This window comes from Sarcophilus harrisii, chromosome 6 (assembly GCF_902635505.1).
Source record: "Sarcophilus harrisii chromosome 6, mSarHar1.11, whole genome shotgun sequence".
Taxonomy (NCBI): domain Eukaryota; kingdom Metazoa; phylum Chordata; class Mammalia; order Dasyuromorphia; family Dasyuridae; genus Sarcophilus; species Sarcophilus harrisii.
In genome coordinates this window covers 213,040,436-213,066,287 of record NC_045431.1, presented here as the reverse complement: position 1 = coordinate 213,066,287, position 25,852 = coordinate 213,040,436, and the positions used below count along the sequence as shown (strand labels likewise).

Below are 25,852 nucleotides of genomic sequence, written 5' to 3'. Positions count from 1 at the left end.
AAGGCTATCAAACTGTACATAGCTTTATATCCAACAGTATCACTACTAAGTATGTATCCCAAAGAAATCATAAAAGAGGGAAAAGGAACATATATGGCCAAAGATTTTTGAAGCAGCAATTTTTATAGTGGCAAGGAATTGGAAATTGAAGACCCATCAATTGGAAAAGGACTGAATATGTTATGACATATGAATGTCATGGAATATTGTTTTATTTAAAAAAAAAAAAAAAAAAAAAAAAAAAGATGAGCAGGCTGATCTCAGAAAATCCTGGGAAAGTTTACATGTACTGACGCTGAGTGAAGTGAGCAGAACCAAGAAAGCACTGTACATAGTAACAGCCAGATTATGTGATGATCCTTTAACTTGGCTCTTCTTAGAAATGTAGTAATTCAGGCCAATTAAAATAGACTTGGGATGGAAAATGCTATCTATATTCAGCAAGAGAACTATGGAGACAGAATGTAGATTGAAGCATAGTATTTTTACCTTTGTTTGTTCATTTTTTCTTTCTCATAATTTTTCCCTTTTGCCCTGATTTTTCTTGTACAACATGATAAATATGGAAATATGTTTAAAAGCATTGTATTTGTTTAATTATATCAGATTGCTTGCTGTCTTGGGAAGGGGGAAATGAGATGGGGGGGGGAAGTTCAAAACAAAAAAATCTTATAAAAGTGAATGTTGAAAACTATCTTTATATGTATTTAGAAAAATAAAAGACTATTGAGAAAAAATAATAAAATAAATAATTCTTAGAATCCTTATTGAATCTCAGAAATAGAAATGGCCTTCGAGGTCATTTGGTTAAAATCTCAAGTGAAGCATACATTTTTTCCATGGCATCCCTAATGGGTAATTATGTAGCCGTCATCTGGCAGGTAATCAATGATCTCCTAAAACATCTTGTACTATTTTAATTATTATCTATGTCTTTCTTATAACTGTTGCTTTTATTTATTTGATCTGTACATATGATTTTATCAATGTGGGGAACTCCTAGTATGGAAACTCATTCCTCCATGTTGATTATCACCTCGTTGGTAACTTAGAGAATTAGAAAATTTACCGAGATATTAAAAGACTTATCCAATGTCACAAAGTTAATATGTATCAAAAGGAGGTCTGGAACTCAGATTATCTTGCCTCCAGGACTGGTTTTCTATGCAGTTCATACTGTCTCACATCTTTTTAATTTTTAAAAAATTCTTATCCTAATAACATAAAATATTAATAAATGCAATAAATGTTATTATTTAAAATTGCTACATTGTAATTATTACAATTGTATTATTATAATTACAAATGCATTTTTACAAAAATAAAAACAAAAATAACAAATTAGCATTAAAATTTTATTTTATATGCAAAGAAGAAAAAACATGGATTACAAACAAAACCATACATTTCTATCATGTAGTCTTTGCTTTTAAAACATATAAATATATGTATATATTTAACTCGATATGTTACTTTCAAAGCTGTCCTGTTTATTTGGGTTTCCTTTGAAACTCTAGTCATTTCTAATCACTGTTCCAACCATGCAGCAAAATATTTCTTATCTTTTTCAGATGATAATCTTTCAAAGATTTGAAGATAATACTTGAAGGTCTCAATGTTCCTTTCCCCAAATTGCTTCAGCAATTGTCAATAGACCATAAAAACAAGATGCTTCAAAAGAAAGCCAAGAGAATGGAAGGGGCTACAGGGAAGAACAGAAAGCTCCTTTGCTACATTTTCCTTAAGAGAATAACATTTAACTTAATTTGATGGCTCTTACCTGAAAAAAATTCTAGCATTAATGAAGCCAGAAAATGATTTTATAGTTTAATATTTATCAACCACCCTTTACAGGAGCACAGGCTACCATCGTACTATTGCTCTCCTTTTCAAAACTTCAACTAAACAAAAAAAATTAAGGTCTTATATGTTTTCCAGATTCTCTTTTTTTGGAAAGTTTCAATCTCCTTTCTTCCTATATTATCAAACACTATAAGTATCAGTGCTATGAGAAGATGAATAGCCAATTGCAGAAATATAGACTATTAATTATTATGAGACTGTAAGTTTCTTTAGGACGCGGCCTGTTTTTTACCTAAATTTTGTTTTATCTTCCTTGTTGTAAACTGAGTTCATAGTAGTAGTTTAATAAATAAATATTTGTTAAATTGGATAGCAGAAGTGAAAGAGAACTTAATAACTAGAGTAGAACAACCAGGGCATTGACATTTAGAGTACTTCAAGATAACACTAAACTTAACATTTAGTTAATGAAGATTATTATTTAAAAGAAGCCATGACATACCAATTTTAAAAATCTGACATTTGTTGGCCAATATAGTAATAGATGGGGGCAGCTAAATGGCCCAGGGATAGAGTGTCAGGTCTGGAGTTAGGAAGATTTATCTTCCTGAGTTCAGATATGGTTTCAGATACTTACTAGCTGTGGGACCATAGATAAGTCACTTAATCTCTGACTCTGCTTCTCAGTTTCCTCATCTGTAAAACGAGCTAGAGAAGGAAATGATTCTAGTATCTTTGCTAAGAAAACCCCAAATGGGTTGAGTTGGACACAACTGAAAAACAAGTGAATGACCACACCACCATAACAAATTTCCTCTTTGGTGAATTGCATATGTTTTAACTATTCCTTATATTATTTTCACATCATTAATTACAAATTTGATATGAGTTTTGTACTCCTTGACTCAAGAAACATTACTGTGAGCCATATATGGTTCTACAGTATTTGAGGTCACTCAATTCAGAGGAGAAACTTTTTTTCTTCTAGAGGTCAGAATTGTCTTAATTTGCATTTCTCTGATCAATAATGATTTAGAGCACCTTTTCATATACCTAGAAATGGTTTTAATTTCTTCATCTGAAAATTGTTTGTTCATATGTTTTGACCATTTATCAATTGGAGAATGGCTTGAATTCTTATAAATTTGAGCTAATTATATATTTTAGAAATGAGGCCTTTATCAGAACTCTTGAATGGAAAATTTCCCCCCACTTTATTGCTTCCCTTCTAATCTTGTCTGCATTGGGTTTTGTTTGTACAAAACCTTTTTAACTTAAAGTAATAAAAATTATACATTTTGCATTCAATGATGTACTCAGGTTCTTCTTTGGCCACAAATTCCTTTCTTCTCCATAGATCTGAGAGGTAAACTATCCTTTGTTCTTCCAATTTGATTATAATATTACTCTTTATGTCTAAATCATGAACCCATTTTGATCTTATCTTGATAATGGGTGTAGGTATGGGTCAATGCCTAGTTTCTGCCATACTAATTTCCAATTTTCCCAGAGTTATTGTCAAATAGTGAGTTCTTATCCCAAAAGCTGGGCTTATTACTATAGTCATTGACTATTTTGTCCTGTGAACCTAACCTATTCTACAGATCGACTACTCTATTTCTTAGCCAAATAGTTTTGATGACCAATGTTTTATAAATAGGTTTAGGTCTGGTACAAATAGGACACCTTCATTTGCATTTTTTTTTCATTAATTCTCTTGAAATTCTTGATCTTTTGTTCTTCCAGATGAATTTTGTTATTATTTTTTCTAATTCGGTGAAGTAATTTCTTGGGAATCTGATTGGTTATGACAATGAGTAAGCAGATTAATTTAAGTAGTATTGTCATTTTTATTATATTAGCTCAGCCTACCCATAAGCACTTGATATTTCCCCAAGAGATTAGATCTGACTTTATTTATGTGGAAAGCATTTTGTATTTGTGTTCATACAGTTCCTTACTTTACCTTGGCAGGTAGACTCCCCAATGTTTTATACCATCAACAGTTATTTTAAATGGAATTTCTCTTTGTATCTCTTGCTCAGGTAACTCTTTAAGATTGTAATTTGCTAAGTAGATGTCCTAGACAATGATGGATTTTCATTACTGGTAGTTTCATAGGATAGTTAAGTGGAACAGTAGATAGAGTGCTGGGCTAAGAGTCAGGATAACCTGAGCTCACTCACACACACATACACACACATACACACACACACACACATACACACACACACACACATACACACACACACACACACAAGTATTTGTTTTTACTTATGAATATATTAATGAAACTTACAAATAAAAATGTATATATACTCATAAATTCATGTACACATGATAAATACATGTATAAATAAGTGTGCATACACATGTATATGTATGTGTTTATATATAGATTTATATATGCATGAATATACACTCATATCATACATATATATCTGTAATATAATCTATACTTCCACATGCATATACATCATGTACAATTTATATATGTATTTGCAAATGTATATTATACATACAAGCACCAGTAAAATATCTTTTAAAAATCTAAAGAAAAATAGCTTTTAGGAAGTTAGATGGCTTGAATTTTATTGATATCTGGGTCACTAACTCTTCCTGTGACCTTAGGCAAATAAACTATTTCCCTTCTCTGGCACTCTCTGTCCTTACTTGATGGAGGTAGATGTTATCTTAAGATATTTTAGCTCTAGACTTTTGATTCAATGATTTTAAGAGCCAGCTGATGATTACATTTGTTTTCTGACTCATCTTACCCTGAAACAGATGGAATTCTTATTTTTCAATTTTTTAAAACAAAGAACATGATATACAAATTATTTAAAATAAACAATGGAAAGGAATAGTTGGATGTATTAGTGGTACTGGTTGCCAGACAGCTGAGGTTCATGGAAAGAGAATTTGATAATTTCACTGGGAACTATGATTTTCATAGTCCATGGAATCGGGAGATGCCCATGAATTGGGAAAGGCAAAGCAACTATATTCTTGATCAAAAGATCTCTTCTTCCACACCATAAGACTCCTCAAAATTCTATTGATCCATATCAGGAATTTCTATCATGACATCCAGACTTGTTTCCATTGTGGGATTAGTAGTAAACCATTGTTTTTTTTTTTTTTAATTTTTATTTTTTCTCAATAGTTTTATTTTTCCAAATACATGTAAAGATAGTTTTTATCATTTTTTTATAAGACTTTGTGTTCCAAATTTCTCTCTCTCTCTCCCTCACCTGCCTCCTAGGACAGCAAGCAATACTACATAGGTTAAGTATGTGTAATTCTTTTAAACATATTTCCATATTTATCATGTTGTGCAAGAAAAATGAGACCAAAAAAGGAAAAAAAAAACATGAGAAAGAAACAAGCAAAAAGTGAAAAGCTATACTTTGATGCATATTCTTTCTCCCCATGCAGATGGCATTTTCCATCCAATAAACCATTCTTTAAAGAAGCTATGTTGGATTCACAACATTTAACCAATCGATCAAGAAGCATATCATTGTGAGATTACTTTGTCCTCTATGACAGAACAATGATGGTTATTAAATCACTCTGACCTGTTAGGAAAAACTTCATCAAAAGCAAAAGCGTTTCTACAATCCATATATGGGACAAATGAACAAGAAAGTGAAAGTTGATTGCCCCTTCTGAGCAAAATCTTCTTATATTCTAAAGAAAACACTTTCAGAAAAGTGAATCAAACAAAGATTTGTTTCCTTTTTCCCTTCTAATTTCAAGAAAAAATAAAATAAAAGTTTTTGGACCAAAAAAACATAAAACAATTCCCTCAATTTACCAAAAATTCCTAAATTGAATGTTAGCTATTAAAGGTGAAACCAACCCGGGGTGAAATTAGCACAGGTCTAGAATGATCAAATTGTTAGTTAACCAAAACTGGGTGGAAACAATGGTTATTGCAGGAGTTTTATCTATTCTTGGACATTCTAGGGTAGATGGAATCTTTGAAATCGAGTTGAATCTTTTTTTTGGGAGAGTTCAGTTCCTGAATCCCCTTAAACCATAAAATCTGGAAGGGTTATTCAAATCTCCCCTACCACCCCCCCAAGGCTGACTCTGTACAGAATTATAATCTTGGTTTAAGGAGTTTCCCAGTTTTGGCTGACTCACAATTTGATCATTTCAAGCCTAAGCTAATTTCACCTCTGGGATATAAATATTTATCTGGTACCTCCTATATCCCAGGCACCATGATAGGTATTTTTTCCTTAAATTAATATTTACAAATTTTATCTCCTTTGATCCTTACTATAATTCTCTGAGATAAGTGATACCTTTCCAGTAACTCAAATCCACTTAGGTATCCACTATGTATCAAGCACTGAGGTTAAGTATGTTTATTTGATTTTTGTTTTTTTTTATTTTTAACAGATATCTCCTCTATAACACTCTACAAAGTATATGTTTTTATTGTCCCCACTTTATTGTTGGGGAAACAGATAAATAAAATTAAGCCACTTGCCCAGGGTCACAGAAGTATCTAACATTAAATTGAACTTGAGTTTTCCTTACTCCAGGCCCAAAGTCCCATTTACTGAGTCAGTATCTCTTTCCTATCTCACAGAACTGTTGTGAGGATCATATGAAATAACATTTGTAAAGCACTAACAAGCACTGCCTCTTTATCCAGTAGATGCTAGATAAATGTTTATTCTTTCCTCCCCTTCCCCTTTGCCAATGCAGATATACTCTGATTTATAATTTAGAATCTTTAAGAGTTTATCAGAGGTACTATTTATGTATGTGTGTGTGTGGGAGAGAAAGAAATAAAGAGAGAGAGAGAGTAAGAGAGAGAGAAGGGAAAGAGAAGAGAAGAGAAGAAAAGAGAAGAGAAGAGAAGAGAAGAGAAGAGAAGAGAAGAGAAGAGAAGAGAAGAGAAGAGAAGAGAAGAGAAGAGAGAAAAAAGAGATGGGGAAAAAAGAGAGACAGAGACAAAGAGACAGAGCCAGAGTGAGAGTGAATGCTAATTGGTGCAGGTGTCAGAGGGACCTTTGGGGTCTGTTTTCTTTTTTCCAGTCTCTCATCTATTCCCACCCCCTCAAAGTACAATAAGAATCTCAAAAAGCTGTAAGAGATCCTTGGTTGTTAATACTTTGTTCCTCATGTCTAGATCATGGAGTCTAGCTTTTTTTTTTTTTTTTTAAAGCATTTTCTTTTCAAAACACATGCATACCTAATTTTCAATATTTACCCCTGCAAAACCTCGTGTTCCAAATTTTTTTCTCCTTTCCTACCCTCGCCTTGGGCTGCAAGTAATCCAATACATGCCAAACATGTGCAATTCTTCTATGTATGTTTATTATACTACACAAGAAAAATCAGATCAAAAGGGAGAAAAATGAGAAAGAAAACAAAATGCAAGCAAACAACAAGAAAAAGTGAAAATACTACATTGCATCAGCTCTTTCAATTAATGAGATGCTACAACACTTAAGCATCTACAGTTTGCAGGGCAATGTATTTGTTTCACAAATGGGGATATCTATCAGTGATGAGGAAATTGAGACCTAAAATGATCAAGATGGTAAAGTCAACAGGAAGACCCATGATGCAACTAAAGAGATCATGGATCACAGAAAGCACTTAGGGACCTCGGCTGAGCCTCCATTATAAATGTTCCCCTTTCCCACTGGATCTCTCTTTTAATCTTTTGGTGGATATGAAAAGTGATGAAAACTCTCAAACTGGTCCTGAACATCCTTGCTGATAGAAATAAAGAAAGCTGATACTGAGGATCTGTGACCAACGCTTAAAGGAGGGCTGCAAGTGAATTTTTTCAGTGTTAAATAATCAAATCAAAATGTCCTTGTAATAGGAAAAAAAAAAACCAATAACTATAGCAACACCACCAGTTTATTGTGAATGCAATAATAACTGAGTGCTTACCTAAATTGGTGAGGAAATAAGCCACCTTTTCATAGACCTGCAGTTAAAAGAGAGAACCATTGTTAATGTAGGGTAAGAACATGAATTCTATTCACTGGGGGAATGGCCAGATTTGTAATTGAAAAAAGAAAAGTCTTCAAAACAGATTCTGAACAATGGGGTCTGAGCATTTGCAATCAAGATTACGGAACAGAAGTTTAAATTGCTAGACAATTTTCTCAATAGTTTTGGAGAAAATATATTTTAGAAAATATGTACAGCATGATTCCTAGAAGACTTGGATAACACTGAATTTCTAAACTAGAATAGTTTTAATAGGTAATTTGAAGAGCTAGAAAAAGTAAACCAAGAGAGCATTTTCCCACCTTGGTGGTGCTTTTGTTCTCCTTGTTTCCTAGTGCATATTATGTATGAGGCACTTTACATTAAACGCTTTACAAATATTTTATTTAATAAATGAATAGTTCAATGGAGGCTTAGAGAAGGAGTGTTTTCCAGTCTTAGAATGTTCCTTCTTCTCCTCTTTATTTCTACTTATTGATACCTTATCCCTTCTTTAATTCTTCCTCCTCTACGGGAGAGGGAGCTGTCCTATGGCTAGAAGTTATATCTTTTCACCAATCTTAATATTCTGTAATCTATGTTTTTTAAATAACAAAATTAAAAGCTTTCAATATGCTATATAGTCACACAAGCTGAGAAAACATGAATTGAAATCTGAACCTTGAAAAGGTTATCAATATTTTTTTATATTTGCATTTAGATACAAACTTTTTTGGGGGACAACAAATTTGTTGTTGTTGTTATTAATTATAGGTTTGGTGAGGGATCTTATCTAAAAGGGATCTTACTTAATTTAAAAGATGAAGAAACTGAGGCCCAAAAAGTTAAATTACTTTTCCAGATTCACACAGATAGTAGTAAATAGTAGAGGCAAATTTGGAAACTGAGTTCTCTGATCCCATAGCCAGAGTTATTTCATTCACCTCACTGTTTCCATCTGTGAACCTATTGACCTATTGACATTCTAAATGTCAAAATTCTAAAAGTCTAAAATTTTAGGTAATATTACTAAAATTCTAAAAAACAAAATAATACATACATAGAGTACACTTAATATATGCTTATTTCTTTCTCTCTTTTTTTTTTAACTATCCCCTTATATTCTGTGGAACTATATTCATCCACATACATTTTTAATCACTACTACTGAGCAATTGGATCTTTCAGGACAAGATCAAATATCTTAATTCATCTTTCTATGTTTTTTTTTTAATATAAGAGGCGGGAGACATATGATTTTTATTTTCCTCAATGTATGTGCTCTTCCAATGCCCTCTAAGTAATATTCATTTTTCATTCTTTTGACATAGACTTTTCTATGCTTTGTAATCATATATAACACCATTAGAATACTGGTATTAAAAACAATGGTTTTCATTTCAGGAAGAAGTTGGAGAAAACTGTGGCATTTCTCCCAAATAATATTATCATCCTATTTTCATGCAGGACTAATTCATTTGCCAGTCCTTTGAGCTGATGAGATACCTTGTGATTTAATGAGAATGATTCTGAGATTCTTCCATAAATTCCCAATAAAAGATCCACCCACTATGTTGGAGTATTTTCCTATTGTTCTTTTATGATCTTAAGTGTGCCATTTCATATTTCTTATTTTTGTTCATGATTGGTACACTCTTTTTCCATTCATGTGAATCTTCAATAATAACTTCAGTGCTGTTTCTTAAATGCAAGCCAAGAATGAATGAAAAAGCAGTTTCAAATTCTTATTATATCATGCACAGTATCTACATAAGTGAGGCTTAAAGGAGATTATATAAAGCATTTTGTTAGCTTTAAAGTGCTAGGTAAATGGCAATTATTTTAAGAAACCAATTTCTTGCCCCCTATAGTCTATGGATAATTAATAGCTAACTATCAAGTTGATAATCACTGTTATTCTAATGGAATTCAAGTTTTGGGCAACATCTATATAAAAGTAGATAATACAAATATGTTGGGGGACAATATATTTCTTGCTGTTGTTACTATTATCAGTGGTTTGGTGAGAGATCTTTTAAAAATTAAAGGTAGGGACTAGATCTATAATTTTAGTTGCAAAGGGGAATTTTTTTTAGGATGTATAATATAAAAAGCATCCATTTTGAAGTAAGGAAAACCTGAATTCAAATTTGACATCAGACACTAGATGTGTGACTCTGGCAAAGTCACCTGCCTCTGTTTGCCTCAGTTTCCTCATCTCTAAAGTGAGGAAGAGGAAAAAAAAATGGCAAACCACTCTAGTCTCTCTGCCAAGAAAACTCCAAATGGCGTCATGAACAGTAAAATATGATTGAAATGACTTTGGGGTTGGGGGACTCCCTCCCTCTACCAAAATCTGTCTTTCTTTTTATGGTATTTAACGTAATTCCTGAAACATAGAAAATACTTAGTAAATGCTTGTTGCCTTCTTTTGCAACATCTGTCTCGGAAAATTGCCTAGGGGACTGAGATATTAAGGGAATTGCCCGTGCATTCAGGTTACAAGTAAAACCTGAATCCAGGTTGACAGAGTCAAACTGTCTCTTTTCAAAAATAAACAAATGAATGAACACATTTATCTTCTCTACCAACCAGGGCTCACAAATGGGTACACAATAAAAGTCACAATTGTTATTTTTTCAGTACACATTGTATACCTCACAAAATAATTTCCAGGGCCCTGCCACCTCAGGTGTGAGCAGGATATGACGTGGAGTTATCCTCAGGGGAAAGTTCAAGGATAATGTTCTTCCATGATTTATCTACTCATCTGGGCCACCCTCAAAACACTCCTTTTCCTCCCAACACTAACATTCGAAGTTCTAAGGTATGTTACTCCTCAAATTTTGCACGTTGTACTTTGTCATGTCCTGACCAACATTTGACCTTCAAAGGTCTCTCAAAGCTCTGTTATTCTACATTTCTTTGTTCCAATTGTTTTTCTAACTGCCATTTGATGTTGCAAGGTTTGTTTCGATTCTAATATTCTATGTTCTAAGAGTCTGTTCTATTCTGTTCTGTTCTATCACTTCTTTTAACTCTGAGATCTTCCTTCCAACTGAAATTCCCCATTCTAAGGTACCTCTCCACTCTGATAGCCTCTATTCTAAGACCCCTTACAACTCTGACTCCAAGAGTTCTTTCAGATTCATTCTGAGCTCAATGTATTCTGGCTCCTCAAACCTCAAGCATTCTTTGTAATTAAATCAACACGATGGCTAAATACCTATTGAATCCCACACCTCTAAAGAGAGAGAAATTACATTTCGTTTAACTGTTTTTAATTTCCTTCGAAATGGTACAGTATCTCTTGGATGAATGCAGCTGGGCAGAAGCTTTACTTACACTAACTTTAACACCATTAATGAGCTTTAATGTTCAGTTAATTATTAGGGAGACATGTCAGGGCTGGCAGGAAGGCCACCAGCCTTACAAGTCTTACAGTTTTACAAGAATATTATGCATTTTTGTGAAATTTTAAAAGTCATTTCAAAAGCCATTGTTTGATACTTAATAATGGTTTGTCATTTTAGAAAGTAGGAGTAAGGGAGCACCAAAATATAACTACCCTTTTAATAAAGATCCTTAGGAAGAGAAATAGTATATTGAAATAGTACTGATGTGCCTAATATATATCAAGCAAACCTAGGTCTCTTATTCCCAGGTGGTACCAGTCTTAAATGTCAACATAAGACTTAGAACTAGCCTCCTCTTCGATTGACACTTAGTTCAACCCATTCATTTCAGAGAGGGAGAAACTGAGGCAAAAAACATTCTCTTAGAAAGTAATTTTCTCAAGATTTTCATCTGAAAAATTGGTCAAATCTTAGTTGTTTACATGTAAGAATAACTAGATTAAAAACAATTCCTGAATCAAAGAGAAAGGATTCAGAATCAGAAGACCCGAGTTGAAATTTTGACATTACATTTACATACCGGAGTCATCTTAGGTAAGTTCCTCAAGTTCTCTGAGACTTTGTTCTTTGTAAAATGAAACATTTGCATTATATAACCTCAAAGATCCCTTACAGTTTTTAATGCTATGATCCTTATATTAGGTCAACTTTAAAAGGCATTTCCCCTCTCCTCTTTCTGTTATATTCTTTCACTGTAAACAAGGGAGTCAGTCAAGAGACATTTATTAAGTTCCTACTATGTTTCAGGTACTAGAGAGATGGAGAAAGACAAAAAACAATCCCAACTTTCAAGGAGCTCACAGTGTAATGGAGGAAACAATGTGCTAACATTTAGGCATAAAACCCAAATAAAGGATAATTTGATAGTAATTAACAGAGGGTGAGTACTAGAACTGAAGGGTATCAGGAAAAGCTTCCTACAGAAGTGAGATTTTGGCTGGAACTTGAAGGAGGTCAGAGAACAGAGATGAAGAAAGAAAACAACTCAGGCAAGAGGAATAGCTGGTGAAAATGTCCAGAGTTGGGAGATGAAATGGCTTATTCAAGAAATGACTTAAGGTGTAAGAAGAATGGAAAGGAAAGAAGTCAGATTATGGAGGGTTTTAAAAGCCAGAGAGGATTTTATATTGGATCCTAGATTTGATAGGGAACTACTGAAATTTTGAGTAGAGAAGGTAAAATGGTCTGATCTATAATTATTATTTAAAAAAAATAAATGTAGCATTTATGAAACACTGTCATAGCATTGTGGTGCAAATATTGTAGATATAAATAGAAAATTAAGACAGTCGCCACTCTCAGGAAGCTCACATTCTTTTTGTTCTCCCTTTTTAATGATCATTTTTAGAAAAACTTTGAGTTCCAAATTTTCTCAGAGTCTCGCTCCAGGCTCTTTCTCAGCCATTGAGAAGGCAATCAATAGGATGACTTATACTTGACTATAAAGCATGAAGGATGAACTGGAGGGCTCATGTTCAACCAAGGTTATTGTGTATTGTTATTATTTGCTTGGTGATGAGTCGGATAAGTCAGATTTGTAGAATTTGGATTCGATTAGGCAGTCAACGCTTGGGCGTTGTAAAAATTAGACAAGGGAAAAGTATAATAATAGGCAAGGTAGAGATGTATAATAGTAGGGCAGAGACCTATGCTATACAGAATAACTAATAGTTTATTGTTATAGTAGAGGAAGTAAGTGATGGGAGTAAGGATCAGGATGGTGACAGAATCAAAGAAAAAAAGGGGTATATGGAAGAGATGCTACAAAAGTGAAATTGAAAGGCTTTGGCAACTTATTGGCTATGGGGAATGAGACATTCCACAATAACAAAAAGATATAAAGCAGGGAAGCATTGGAGAGAAAGATAATGACTTCCTAAAACTGAGAGAGAAGAGACTATTAAAGAGAAGAATGTAATCTACGATGTCAAAGGCTGCAGAGAGGTCAAGAATGATAAGGATGGAGATGGGTCATTATATTTGACAGTTAAGAAATCATGAACAGTTTTAGAGAGAATGATTTCAGTTGAATGATGAAAGTAGACCTCATACTGTAGAGAGTTAAAAGAGTGAAAAGAAAGGAAGGGAAGGCAAATATTGTAAATGGTCTTCTCAACAAGTTGAACTACAAAAGGGAAGAGAGATACAGGTGTGAGGGATGGATAAATCAATAGAGGATTTTGAGGATGGTGAAGACATGGGTACATTTGTAGCCAATATGAAAGCAATCAGTAAATAGGAAGTAAATGAAGGTAAATGAAAGAATGGAAATGATACAGGGAACAATTTATTAGAGAAGATGGGTTGGAATTCTCATGCAGAGAAGCTTGCTTTTGCAAGAAGAGCCATCACACATGAGAGAGAAATAAAGGATGAGATAGGAGCAGAAGATGCTTGGATAATATAGGAAGGAAAAGACAAGGGAAAAGTTTTGATGAATGGTATCAAAAGAAATTAAAATTGTGTGTGTACATATGTATGTGTATATGTGTGTATATACATTAGTAAGACAGATGCCTCTGGAAAATACAAATGACTACACATTGTTATTATTTTAGATTTTATATAGAGACAATTACTCTTATCATTATACTTATTATTAGAAATAATATTTTCATAATCTTCTGTTTATAAAAATTAACTGAGGGCCAACCATGAATGACTGCCAAAAAATTGTGCCTATTAAAATATCCCATTAAGACCATTGAAAGTTCATTTTACCACAATTCCCAGAGAGCCTGGCCTTGGAGTCAAAGTTCTACCTCAAAAACATATTAGTCATGTGACCTAATAAGTTGCTTTTATCCTTGAAGAGCCTAAGTTTTTGGTGTGTGTTGCAACTCACCATTAAAATCACAAGGCCAGTATCTATCAGTGCAAAAGGGAAGATCATGACAAATCCTATAATCTATATTTTGCAATAAACTCGAGTATATTTAAAATTACTTTAAATAAAAATGTCTCAGAACTAGATATTCAGAATATCTGGAAGCATTTCCTAGATAGCCACCTAAAAAAGCCTCATTGAGTATTGTTTTAAGGATCAAATCAGATTAAGTATATGACATATAACAAACCTTAAGATGCTACATAAAGAATAGCTGTGATTGCCATTACTAGAAAGCCAACATGGAGTGATATGAAGAACACTAAATTAGATGTCATAGGACTTGTGTTCAAATCTAGCTCTGTAAATGAATGGAAGCTTAGCTTCTCTGGACTAGTTTTGCTCATTTATAAAAGGAAGAGGTTGATTCAATTATCTCAAATTTATGATCCTAGGCAGACGCTCCTATCAAAGAATAAAGTATCGTAGAAATGTGAGTTACTCTTAAGTGCCATACATAAAACAGACTCAGGTCTTCCTGACTTTAGGTCACATATGCTATTTATATATATAAATATATATATATATATATAAGGTATATGTACAGATACATGTATGCAATGCACCTGCACACATGTATCCATATGCACACGAATTCACACACATATGTGCATCCATAAATATTTATGCACATAATAACAATGGTAGCTAGAATTTACATAGTAGCAACTAAATGTCAGGCTGGCTCTTTTGGCCAATATCATATCATTTGATCCTTGGAGAGGGAGATATTATTATTATCCCCATTTTATACTTGAGGAAACTGAAGCAAACAGGTTAAGTGACATATAAATACAACACACACACATACTTATACATACATACACATGTGAATATATGCAAATATCATGCTTATCATATATACAGAGATATATTCACACATAAACATTCCTCCATACACACACACACACACACACACACACACACACACACACAAATGCATACACACACATTTCCATTTATAAATTGTGAAAATGAGACTTAGTTAGACTGTTATTTGTCGATGGTGCTAGTACATCAAAATAGAATTTCAACATAGGTCTCCTGAATTCAAATCCCCATTTTTTTTCAAACCTCCAACCTAGCTGCAAACAAGTATATATAACAGACTGATTCCCAAATTTTTCTAAGAAATTGAAATTTTTCTTCAGCCTGTTAAAAAAGCATTTCCTATGCTTTTCAATTTTTTAAAAATTATAAATAGGTATACTTTTACTGTAATGTCAACATACTATATTTTTTCTAATAAATTGCAATTTCACAGATCGTTTTTTAATAAGGGTGATAAAAGAGAATATTAGAAATTAGGACTGTCCTAATACAGTCATTTCCTCTCAAATTATATTGATTTAATGGGATGTAATTTCCCCCCTCCCTTTTTAAGTGCCACTTAGTTAAATGTAAGCTCCCTGAGAGTAGGGATTGTTGTGGTCTAATTTCCTGCATCTTGAGTCCTGGCACACAGGAAGTGTTTAATTAGTATCTATTATTGATGTGTTTATTATTAAGAATGTGTTGAATGGTTAGTAAATATTACGCTTCTCTTTTTCCCCCTTTCAAGCTTTCCAGTTCTATTATGATCCAATTCTCAGTATGCCATAATATGTTAATTATCACCTTCATAATGGCTAGCAATGAAATCATTTTAAAATGTTGCAAAATGCTTTTTCTATATCATTTCATTTGATATACTTAATTGTTTGCATTATTTATACACTTAGCAATTATTCAATTCTCTGTGGGACTCATCTGTGATTTGCTAGATCCTAATTCTATTAAGAAAGAAGGGATATCTGTTGCGAGCTGACAATAATACCAAGGACTTCTATTTATAGGCCCTTCATGAATTATACATACATTATTTTTGTTCCTCATACAAATTGTGGAGTTGACATGATAAGTACAAAATTTACAAATGAGAAATCTGAAACTCACAGGGGTTAAAGGACTTAGCCAAGGTCACATAGCAAGTAAGCAGAAGAGCATGCAGGGTTATTTATTCAGCAAGTTTACAGAATACAAGAGCATCTTAGGAACCTGGTGCTCAGTCTGGAGGACCTAAGAGGCAACTATGTCCCATTTTTAACAAATGAGAAAACTGATGTACAAAGAGATCTGAAACAGGGAAAGCTAATGATAATGATTTATCATTATAATAATAATATAATAGAATTAGTATATACAGAATGTGAATATATACAATATATATACATGTATAGAATAACAGAATTAGAAATAATAATATTTCTAATAATATCAATTAACTATCATTTGTATTGCTCTTTAAGGTCTACAAAGTGCTTCACAAGCATCATATCATTTTATTCTCATAACAATCATGGGAAGTAGGTTGTGTTATACTTCTCATTTTACAAATGAGGAAATAGAGGCAGGGCATTTAGATCAGGATCACATAGCTAGTAAATATCCAAGGCTGGATTTGAATTCAGAACTTCCTGACTTCAGATCTAGCAAGGTTTGATTGGTTTGCAATACTGTGTGCTTCTGTTCCAGCTTCCATGTGAATAAAATAGAAGTGAAGGTAAGTTATGGCAATTTTTGTCTCCCCTAGATAGGAGAAAAAATCTCGAACACTTACAACATTCAGAAACATGATGATCACGAAATTGATGCAGACTCCAGTTCCTGATGTGGCAAACTGCCAGTATTTTTTGACAAAATACCACTTGAAAGATGCAAAGTGCTCCATGGCCACAAGACGATAAACCACAACCGCAAAGACCGTGGTGAGCACCAAAGAAATCTGGATTGGGAAAGACAAGAACATGAAATCCCTGCTAAGCTTATTGTGCCTCACACGCCAAGCACCCAGGCTCCTCAGGACAGAGACACAATAAACTCAATTCTTATCTCCTTGTAATAGACAACATCGTTAAAAACTTTGTAGTTAAACTGAACCATATGGAAATTTTTAGAAAAACAATTCATAATTTTCATTCAATTTCAACAGATAACCATCTAATATTGCAATTACTGCTCAACTGTATTTCAACATTAAAACTTTCTTTTAATATTTTATTTTATATATTTAAAAGCATTAATCTAAGAACCCATAGTCTTCATCAGACTGCCAAAGTACTCATGATACAAAAAAGGCTCGATACGCCAGTTCTAGTAGAAGGCATTCAGTAAGTGCCTAATATGACCTGGGAGACACTGGCACAGGACCACCCATCATGGCGTGCCCTTATCAGAGAAGGTGCCGTGCTTTATGAGCAAAGCAGGATTGAATTAGCCCAAAGAGAATGCAAAATAAAAGCAGCCACCCCAAATGTTCATAGGGACTATTTGTGTCAGACCTGTGGCAGAGCATTCTGAGCTCGTATTGGTCCGATCAGCCACAGTAGGACGCCCTCTAACTCAGCTTTGACATAGTGATGTGATTTTGGGACTCTTCGAGAATGAAGGATAACCATGTGACAGGCACTTAACTAGGCTCTAGGGAATCAACCACAAAGAACAAAATCTATTTTTGAAGAGCTTACATTGCAGTAAGTAGAAGCTCTTTCATTTTTGCCTTGCACACAGAAGATTCTTCTTCATTTTTTTTTTAATGAATCATAGTGAAGGCCTTTCTTTGTTTAAGTCACTACAGATTGTAGAGTAATACCAGGTACAGATTATTAACAGAGATGTTGTATTTTAAGGATTTTCCATTTCTCTAACAGTGAAAGTCCCCAAAGAGTTCTTGGTTTCAAGCTGCACAAGTCCTATCCTCAGAATGACTTTTAAGTCTCTATTCTGCCCACTCCACCCTTGCTAATCCCACAGTAACCCAATATATATCTGAAGATGATTCAATAAACCATTTACAATCTTACAATCAGTTCTCACAGAAATATAGCAATTCTTCTTGGTTCTAGAATTCTTTCTCCTTTGGAACATTTCATTTGCAAAAATCAGGAACAAAAACAAAAACAAAACAAAACAAAACAACAAATGCTAATGTTCTGACATTACTCTACCATTAAGAATATTCCTAATATGGAGATCATAAGCCGAAGGAGTTTATCCATGAAGGGCTGATAAGGCTCAGGTTTTCCTGTGATGGGATTCACTCTTTCCACCTGGGCATACTTTCTTTCAAACTGGGGGCGAACATTTTCCTAGGAGAGAGATGGCAAATATGAGAACAAGTCATGAACTTTATAAATATTTTCATAAAAGCCACCTTGAAGAGCAAGTCAAGAGTTTTGTCTGTTTAAAAATAAAACACCTACAACTTGACAGGAGTCAACTGTTTTTCTCAACAACAACAATAACAAAAAGTGTTAACATTTATATAGCTGTAAGATTGTGATAGTGCTTTACAAATATGTAAAAATATGCTTTACATATTTGTATATTGTGTCTCATTTGATACATCAAGCCTCTGAAGTAATACTGTTATTATCCCCATTTTATAAATGCATAAACTAAGAGTTGTGAAGTGACTTGGTCAGTGTCACACAGTTAATCAATGTGCAATTAGGATTTCAACTCAGGTAAACTGACTCTAAGCTCCAGTATTCTATAGTTGAAAATTTCTCAAATTGTGGGTTCTAATCCCAATATGGGGTTGTATAATTGAATGTGGGGATCACAAAATTATGATTTATTATCACTTTGATCTGCATAGTTGTTTTAAATATCTATATATCTGGGGTCATGTAAAAATTTCTCAGGTGAAAAGGGACTGAAAGGAGGAAAAGTTTAAGAAGTCCTGTTATAGATTATATCACCTATCTCTGAAAAGTCTCCAAGCAATCAAACAAATTTTCATTTGCAAAAACTTTTCATAAGTAAAAATAAAACTGGAAAAATACATAGAATACATTGTATTATTCCATCTGCATATATACTTGCAAATATACCATATGATAATTATGATAATAAATAATGGTGACCTATGATTTCAGTTAATGTAGCTCACCCATTTGCTAACTGGAAGAGATGGTCACTGAATAGACATTAATGGCATCCTTGTACTTATTACTAATTTCTTTAGAAATATCTGTATTAATGCAAAATGTGGGATCATAAACTTGAACAGTCTCTAAGATAATAGTCCAAGGTCATTTCCATCCTTTCTCTGGGATGTCAGAGAATTATGTGGGGTAACAGGACTTTAGTCCCAGATATCAACAGGGTGTATTTCCTCTTCAAAGTGATCCTCCTGCTTGGAGTGTGACAGTTTTCTCAGGACCTCCTCTCTGGTGCTTACTTTCTCTCTCAATTCAAGTGGATACACTGACCAGGACTGTTCCTGGCGAAACTCGACCTGGGTTCAGATTATCACTTACATTATTATTGTGACTCTCTTCTAAGTCTATATGGTACAGGAACAAAAACTGCTCATTCCGTTACTACTTACCTCCTCCTCTTCCCAGTCAATAAGGTCCCAGTCGTAGGTCAGCACAGCTCTCCTCCTCTTCCAGAACTCCAGGAAAACTGTAGCTGCAAAAATCATTTACTCTTTAGTAATATCATGCATTTATTACGACAAGGTGAGGATGCCCTGCCAGGAGGACATCAGCAAAAGTCATTCAAGATAGGTGGGCATAGAAGAGTTGTTATATTTGTCGAGATAACACTTTATCACTAAAATCACCAATTCATTTGAATTTTGAAGTATTGAAGTATAATATCAAGTATTTTCCTTTAAACTTGTTGCATTTTAAAATGTTTCTTTTAAAATAATCTTTCTTCTTCCTTATGACATAGGAAATGAAGTAATACTAACTACTGAATAATAAATGGTACCTTCCCACCCACTCTGTTTCCCCTACTTATCTCTGTATTTTGATTTCCTCCTATAGAAGATCGGTACCCTTGAAAGTAGCAACAACATTTAAGTCAGTCTTGGGATGGGATTAAGAAATGGAAATGTCTTTGCAAAGACTATCTTTGAAACTAGGTGGTTCAATGGACAGAGAGCTGAGAATGGAATTAGGAAGATCTGAGTTGAAATTCTTCCTTAGACACTTATAGTATGATCCCAAATAATCCAACCTGTTTGTCTCAGTTTCCTCATCTGTGAAATGGGGATAATAATAACTCCCAGGATTGTTGTGAACATCAAATGAGATAAGGATTGAAAAGTTCTTAGCACAGTATATATCACAAAAATATTAACTCTTGTTATTATTGTTTATGTACATGGCAAGACATTTTTCTTTAGTGACATGGTTAATTCCTTTGCACAGACTGATTAGAAATGCTGCCTGAAAAGCTTTGAAAAAGAAGGAAATTGCTTGTGATCTAGTCATCTTAAGTGTAATAATAATGAGATCTATTCATTTTACATATAAATGATAATTAATAAGTGGCTGTCAAATGGTTATTGGTTATTGACCTTCATTCTGGAAGAGGACCAAAATGACATCACAATGTGTGTCTGACAGTGGCTGAGCAGACCAATAGAAGTTCACAGGATGGGGACAACCCATTCATATGCTAAATGAATGAGTAAAGCAAAAAAGTGTTGAGTTTAGGGTTAGAAAATCCAAGTTTGAATCATCTCTAAATCTTGTTTTTTTTTTTTTTTTTCTTATTTAATGTTTTCTTTTTTTCAATTATATATAAAAGCAATTTTAGCATTCAGCCCCCAAATTTTGCATTACAAATTCTTTCCCCTTTCCCCCCCATTGAGAAAGAAAGCAATTTAACATAGATTGTTCACATATAATCACACAAAACACATTTCCATGCAAGTCATTCTGTAAAAGAAAACAGACAAAAAGCACCTCACCTCCCAAAATAAAGAAAATAAAGAAAAAGTATCCTTGATCTATTTACTTCCTTCGCTGAAGGTAGACACACATTTCATCATAAGTCTTACAAAATTATTTTGGATCACTCTATTATTGATAATAGCTAGGTTATTCATAGATAATCACAAAATATTGCAATTACTGTGTATAATGTTCTTATTATTCTGTTTATTTCACTTTCCATCAATTCATATGTCTTTCCATGTTTTTCTGAATGCATCCTGTTCATCATTACCTAAAGCAAAATAATATTCTATCATAATCATATAAAACAACTTGTTCAGCTATTCCCCAGTTGATGAGCATCCCCTCAATTTCAATTCTTTGCTAACACTAAAAGAGAGGCAATAAATCTTTTTGTACACATATGTAATTTTCCTTTCGGTTTTTTTATCGTTGGGATACAGACCTGGTAGTGATATTGCTTGGTATAGCCTTTTGGAAAGAGTTCCCAATTGTTTTACAGAATGGTTGAAACAGTATACAATTTCACTAAAAGTACATCAGTGTTTCAATTTCCCAATCCCTTCCAACATTTGACATTTTCCATTTCTATCATATTAGCCAATCTGACAGGTGTGAGGCAGTTGCTCAGAGTTGTTTTAAGTTGCATTTTTCTTATCAATAATGATTGAAAGAATTTTTTTTCACGTGACTATGGTTTTGCTTCATTTTGGGAATGAGTCTAATTTCTACAAATTTGATTCAGTTTTTCTATTTGAAATGAAATTTTCATAGCCATGATTACCAACTATGTATTTCCCTCCATCTTATTTCCCCTGTCCATTTTTCAAAAGCATTTTGCCTTTACCTCCCCAAACTGTCCTCCCTTCTATTAATTCATTTCCCCTTTCTCTTAACTCCTTCTTTACTACTTTCCTGGATAGTAATATAGATTTCTACACCCAAATGAGTGTGTATATTATTCCTTTTTTTGAAGCAATTACAATGAAAATAAGGTTCCCTGCCCACTTCTCCAATTTCCCCTTACACCGTAAAATACTTTTCATGTTGGATAATGCATCCCATTCAACTTCTCCCTTTCCTCTTCTTTTAGAGCATTATTCTCTCATCCCTTAATTTAATTTTTTGAGATAATTGAGGTATCACATTCAACTCAGACTTTTGTTTTCTGTCTGTGTATACTCCTCACTGCCATAATAATGAGGCTTCAAAAGTTTTAAATATAGGTTTCCCATATAGAAATATAAATAGTTCAATCTTATTAAACTGCTTAGGATTTTTCTTTCCTATTAACTTTTTATGCTTCTCTTGAGTCTTGCATTTGAAAGTAAAATTTTCAATTAAGCTCTGTTTTTTTTTTTAATTAGGAATTTTTGAAAATCGATTTTATTGAATGTCTGTTTTTTCCCCTGAAGAATTATATTTAGTTTTACAGGACAGGTAATTGTTGGCTGTTATTCTAGCTCTTTTTCACTCCAAAATACCATATTCTAAGTCCCCTGATCCTTTAATATAGAAACTGCTAAATCTTTTGCTATCCTGACTGTGGCTCCACTATATATATATTTTTTTTTGTTTGTTTTTTTTCTTCTTTGCTGCTAACAGCATTTTTTCCTTGATCTGGAAGTCTGAAATTTATCTATACTATTCATGGGAATTTTCATTTTAGGATTTCTTTTAGGAGGTGATTGGTGGATTCTTTCAATTTCTATTTTTCTCTTTGGTTCTAGAAAATTTTGACAGTTTTTCTTGATAATTTCTTAAAATATGGTATTTAGATTCTTTTTTGGATCATGACTTTCAGATAGTTCAGTAATTCTTAAATTCTCTCTCCTGGATCCATTTTTCAGATCAGTTGTTTTTGTTTTTTCCCCAATGAGATGTTTCACATTTTCTTCTATACAATTATAGAAGAATATGCATTTTTTAATTTTGATTGTTTCTTGATGTCTCATAAATCATTAGTTTCCATTTTCCCAATCCTAACATTTAAGGAATTATTTTCTTTAATGAACTTTTTGCATCTCCTTTTCCATTTTTCCAATTGGATTTTCAAAGGAATTGTTCTCATAAGTGAATTCTTGTTTATATGTTTCCATTTACCAATTCTGCCTTTCAAGACATTCTTCTTTTTATTAGTATTTTGTGCCTCTTGTACCATTTCTCATATTCTGTTTTTTAAAGGTATTATTTCCTTAGTATTTTTTGTGCCTCCTTTACCAAGGTGTTGACTCTGTTTTCATGATTTACTTATACCATTCTCATTTCTATTCCCAACTTTTCTTCTATCACTGATGATTTTTAATTTTTTTTCTTACTTGATTTTTTAAAATTATTTATTTATTTATTTGTTTTTGCTGAGGCAATTGGGGTTAAGTGACTTGCCCAGGGTCACAAGCTAGAAAATGTTAATTGTCTGAGATCAGATTTTAACTCAGGTTCTCCTGACTTCAGGGCTGGTGCTCTATCTACTTTGCTACCTAGCTGCTCCCTAACTTGAATTTCAAAATCCTTTTTGAGATCTTCCATGGTATGAGTTCAACTTATATTTTTCTTTGAGGCTTTGGAGACAGAGATTTTGTGTTTTGATCTTTATTCTCCCCACATTAACTTTATACAATTAGAATTTTTTTTTCAATTACTCGCTCATTTTTCAGTCTATTTTTTGACTTTTAACTCTATGCTAAAGTGGGCTCTGCTTTCCAAGCGGAGCCATGTCCCAGCTTTGGGTGTTTTGTTCACTTGTTTTCAGAGGTAATTTTGGGAATCTGTAAGCTTTTGGCTCTTCCAAGATGGTATGATCTAGGGAGAGGTGTAATTGCTAAATCTCCTGTACTGTGCTACTGTGCACTGGTTTGTGAGTGACCACAAGCACTCTTTTCAGCCCTGGAAATGTGATCAGGGACCTTGTTCTCCTGTGTCTGTAAGTTCTGCTGTGCTAGTGTTCTTCCTCACACTGGAACTAAGACCCAGGATTATGACCTAGATAAAAGTATAAGCAATGTCTTGCTTCTGGTGACAGAAAAGAGACCTCTGTAAATTTCCTTCTGATCTGCTTTCTGGTTATTTTATTGAGATCTAGGCTGAGAGATCTGCATTTTCCTGATTTTCTGGAGCTTGATCTGGGCTAGAGTGCCCTCCTTTCTCACCCTTGTGCAACAGACCTTTCCTTCTAAGTTGTCATGATCTGGAAAATTATTTTACTCCATCTTTTCTGTGAATTCTGCTGCTCTACAATTTGTTTAGAATCATTATTTAGAAGTATTTGCATTCTCAATGAGATCAGGGGTGAAACAAGGTTGCCCATTATCATTACTATTATTCAATATTGTACTAGAAATGTTGGCTGTAACAATACGAAAAGAAAAAGTAATTAAAGGAAGTAGAATAGGCAATCAGAAAATAAACCTCCACTCTTTGTAGATGATATGATGGTAGACTTAGAAAATTCCAGAAAATCATCCAAAAAACTACTTGAAACAACAGCTTTAGCAAAGTTATAGGATATAAAATAAACCCAGTAAAGTCATTAGCATTACTGCTAATGCTAGCAGTACCAGCACGTATTACTGGCAAAACCCAAGAGCAAGAAATAGAAAGAGAAATCCTATTTAAAATAGACAAAATAAAATTTTGGGGTGTCTACCTGACAAGACAAACCCAGGTACTACATGAACACAATTACAAAAAAAAAAAAGTCAGCTCTAAACAAGTGGAAAAATATCCATTGCTCATGAGTAGGCTGAGCTAATGTAATAAAAATGATAATTCTACCTAAATTGGTTTACTTGTTCAGTGTCATATCCATAAAACTAACAAAATATTTTTATAGAACTAGAAAAAGAATAATAAAATTCATGTGGAAGAACAAATAGTCAACAATATCAAGGGAATTAATAAAAAAATTACAAAGGAATATGGCCTAACAGTACCAGACCTAAAACTTTATTATGAAGCAGAGGTCATCAAACCATTTGTTGCTGAATAAGAAATAGAGTGGTAGCTCAGTGAGATGGGTTAGATACACACAACACAATAATGAATGACTATAGTAATCTTGTATTTGATAACCCCCCAAATTCCAATTTATGGGATAAGAACTCACTATTTCACAAAAATGGAGGGGGGGGGGGAAATTGGAAAAAAAATGTCAGAAAGCTGACATAGACCTACACCTTACATATCACATAAAAATAAGATCAAAATAGGTACATGATTTGGACAGAAAGGATGATATTATAAACAAATTAAGAAAGCAAGGGATAATTTATTTATCAGATCTCTGGAGAAGGGGAGAATTTGTGACCAAAGAAGATTTAGAGAACATTATGAAAAGCAAAATGCATAACTTTGATTACGTTAAACTAAAAAAGTTTTTGCACAAACAAAACAGAAATAAGATTAAAAAGGAAGTCAAAAACTAGGAAAAAAACTATTGAAGGTCTGTCTGATAAAGGTCCCGTTTTTAAAATATATAAAGAACTGTGTCAAATTTATAAGAATACAAGTCATCCCCCAACTTATAAATGGTCAAAGGATATAAACAAAAAATTTCATATGACAAAATTAAACCCGTCCATAGTCATAGGAAAAAATGTCCAAAGGACTATAAAACTGTGCATACCCTTTGACCCAGCACTGCCATTATTGCTTCTCTATCCCAAGGAACTCATAAAGGAGGAAAAAGGACCTACATGGGCAAAAGTGTTTGTAGGAGCTCTTTTTGTGATAGCAAAGAATTGGAAAATGAGTAGATGCCCATCAGTTGGGGAATGGCTGAATAATACATGAAAGTAATGGAATATTATTATTCTATAAAAATGATGAACAAGATGATTTTAGAAAGATCTGGAAACATTTACATGAACCAATGCTGAAAGTTGTAACCATATGAGAATTATTTCCTTTCTCCAGCTTCTACTTCCTTCTCTGGAAAATAAGGTTTTTATATCCCCTTCTGAATTATGATGGGAACATGTCCTGTTAAAAAACAGGACCATTATTATTCAATGAAACAAAGAATTATTTATTTGTTACAA

The 25,852-nt window shown here is 33.3% G+C and overlaps 1 protein-coding gene across 4 annotated transcripts in view; it reads right to left on the bottom strand.

Moving 5' to 3' along the window:
- The window catches only part of ANO3 (anoctamin 3), a 314,333-nt gene that overhangs the window by 33,037 nt on the left and 255,444 nt on the right, over nucleotides 1–25,852 (bottom strand). For all 4 annotated transcript variants that reach the window (XM_031942598.1, XM_031942600.1, XM_031942597.1 and 1 more), the window contains 4 exons: nucleotides 19,451–19,533; nucleotides 18,063–18,203; nucleotides 16,676–16,840; nucleotides 7,732–7,768 (listed from right to left, as the gene is read on the bottom strand). In XM_031942598.1, coding sequence (XP_031798458.1) covers nucleotides 7,732–7,768; nucleotides 16,676–16,840; nucleotides 18,063–18,203; nucleotides 19,451–19,533 — 426 coding nt within the window. The remainder of the gene's footprint in view (nucleotides 1–7,731; nucleotides 7,769–16,675; nucleotides 16,841–18,062; nucleotides 18,204–19,450; nucleotides 19,534–25,852) is intronic.